The 2480-nt window shown below is 40.2% G+C and overlaps 1 protein-coding gene across 1 annotated transcript; it reads left to right on the top strand.

Moving 5' to 3' along the window:
- The first annotated feature begins 627 nt into the window (after nucleotides 1–627).
- Nucleotides 628–1575, top strand: LOC112113252 (olfactory receptor 4D2-like). The gene has a single exon (XM_026646444.1). The coding sequence runs from the start codon at nucleotides 628–630 to the stop codon at nucleotides 1573–1575; it is 948 nt and encodes a 315-aa protein (XP_026502229.1).
- Nucleotides 1576–2480: the final 905 nt, after the last annotated feature.

Here is a 2480-nt window from a genome sequence, read left to right as displayed (position 1 = left end):
GAACATAAGAACGGCCATACTGGGTCAGACCAAAGGTCCATCTACCCTAGTATCATGTCTTCTGACAGTGGCCAATGCCAAGTGCCTCAGAGTGAACGAACAGAACAGGTAATCATCAAGTGATCCATCCCCACACATCCATGTAAGTGTGTTGTGGTTTTCTCACACTTTTTTCATATTCTCATCCCCAATTGTATAGTAGGAAAAAATGGGGTAACGTGAAATATAAAAAAAGAAAAGAAGAGGGGAAAACAGACTGAAGATCCGAAACCTGGATGCTGAAAAAGAAAATCAGGGAGGTCTAGGGCTGCAGGAATATGAATGAACACAATAGTTACCAGAGGACTTCATTGGTGGGCAGGCCACCCCCTTATTGCAAGTACCCCAGGACTGAAGATCGGTATTGGTGGAATGACAATCATCTGCTGTATCAGCATTTCCCAAAGTGGGGATGAGGATGTAATGTTTAATTTAGAAATATAAGAAAATTCCCAAACCACCTTGGTTTGTTGATGTGGGTTTAAAATAAATGTCATATGCATAACTTTAAGGGGGAGATTATAAAAACATTATTATTAGTAGTAAATTATTTCTGTTCAATTTGCAGATATATTTTAAGGACACAAAATGGAACAGCAGAATTTCAACACCACAGTGACAGAATTTGTTCTCGTAGGCCTCACTCAGAATCGTAAGCTACAGTATTTTCTCTTTGTGGTCTTCTTCATAGTCTACATGACAACGTGGGTGGGAAACTTCACTATCATCGTTGCCGTGATCACCGACCACCAGCTGCACACTCCGATGTACTTCCTGCTGGCCAACTTGGCTTTCCTAGATGTCAGCGACTCCTCAGTCAATGCACCCAAACTGCTGTCAGGTCTCCTCTTTCAGTGCAATATCATCTCGTTCAATGAGTGCCTCCTCCAGATGTTCTTCTTCCATTTCATCGGTGCTGCAATGACGTTTTGTCTTGTGATGATGGCAGTCGATCGGTACGTGGCCATCTATAAACCACTGCAATACTTGACTATCATGAACCGAGGTGTATGTGTGGGGTTGGTGTCACTGGCATGGCTGGGTGGATTTGCTCACTCTTTTGTACAGATTGAACTGATCCTCCAGTTACCTTTCTGTGGACCTAATGTCCTAGACAATTTCTACTGTGATGTTCCACAAATCGTCAAACTGGCCTGCACTGACACCTACTTGATTGAACTATTGATGGTCTTCAACGGTGGGCTGCTTCTCATAATAGTCTTCATCTTTCTACTCACTTCATACACCGTCATCTTAGTCAAGATAAGGACACATGTCACGGAGGGGAAGCACAAGTCTTTGGCCACCTGTGGAACACAGATCACAGTTGTGAGCTTAATATTCATTCCTGGCATCTTCATCTATGCTCGGCCCTTCAGGAAATTCCCCATGGACAAGTTGGTCTCAGTCCTGTACACTCTAATCACCCCAATGCTGAATCCAATGATCTACACGCTGAGAAATGCCGAGATGAAAAAGTCCATCAGGAGACTGATTAGGAGAATGCTGTTACCAGGGAGGAAAAGAGAGGCATGATTTATATTTTTGAATGAAATTGTGTTCAGAAATAAATCACAGACCAAGGGTCAGAATCCTTAATGAAGTCTACAGGGCCAGCTGGTGTAAATCAGTAGCACTCCATTGGAAACAATAGACCAGGACCTCAGTTTGTGTAAATCGACCTAGCTGCACTGGGCTCAGAGAGCCAGATCACTAGCCAGTGTAACTGTCCATAGACCCATTGTAGTCAATGAGCCAGATCCCCGGGTGGTGTAAATCAGCATATCTCCATAGGAGTTGTAGGCCAGATCCCTAGCTAATGCAATTTGATGTCACTCCCTGAACATCTTGCAGCAGGTAAGGATCTGAGCCTGACAATTTTTGATAAACATGTTCTATTAATAATTTCAAAGACAGACAAAAGATCAGGGAAATCAAAATCTTATCGGGAAGAAAAAACCCCTTTCAAATGAGGAATAGTTTATATAGCATAAATAATTTTCTAAATGTCACGATGTTGTTATTATTGAATGTTCCAGATTAGGAATTATGGATATTATATTATATGTTATAAATTTCTCCCTCAGGCACAGATGCTGTATATTTGTGTTTCTCATGTGACTGGTAAAAATTCAATCTTTGCTTTTACAGAGAATTAGAGTTAATTCTTTGAGACAATGTTTGTAGTTCTATTTCTACCTATACACGTTAAACTAAAGTTCTCTTTGGTTGCCTTTTCCACTAATCCTTACATAAAAATACATTTATAAAAAGTGATGGCTAATCTTTTTTGATGGAAACTGGGCTTGATAAATAGTTGCTTTTTACTGAAGTTTGGAAATAACATTAAAAACATTGCTTTGCACGTTTTGAAAATTATCTGAGGAAAAAAGTGGGGAAAATATTTTCTTACATTTATTTAGGAATTTTTTCTTCCCCTT

Source organism: Terrapene carolina, unplaced genomic scaffold (assembly GCF_002925995.2).
Source record: "Terrapene carolina triunguis isolate 2854851 unplaced genomic scaffold, T_m_triunguis-2.0 Scaffold35031, whole genome shotgun sequence".
NCBI lineage: Eukaryota > Metazoa > Chordata > Testudines > Emydidae > Terrapene > Terrapene triunguis.
The sequence above is the reverse complement of the archived record's forward strand: the minus strand, read 5'-3'. Positions and strand labels throughout refer to the sequence as shown.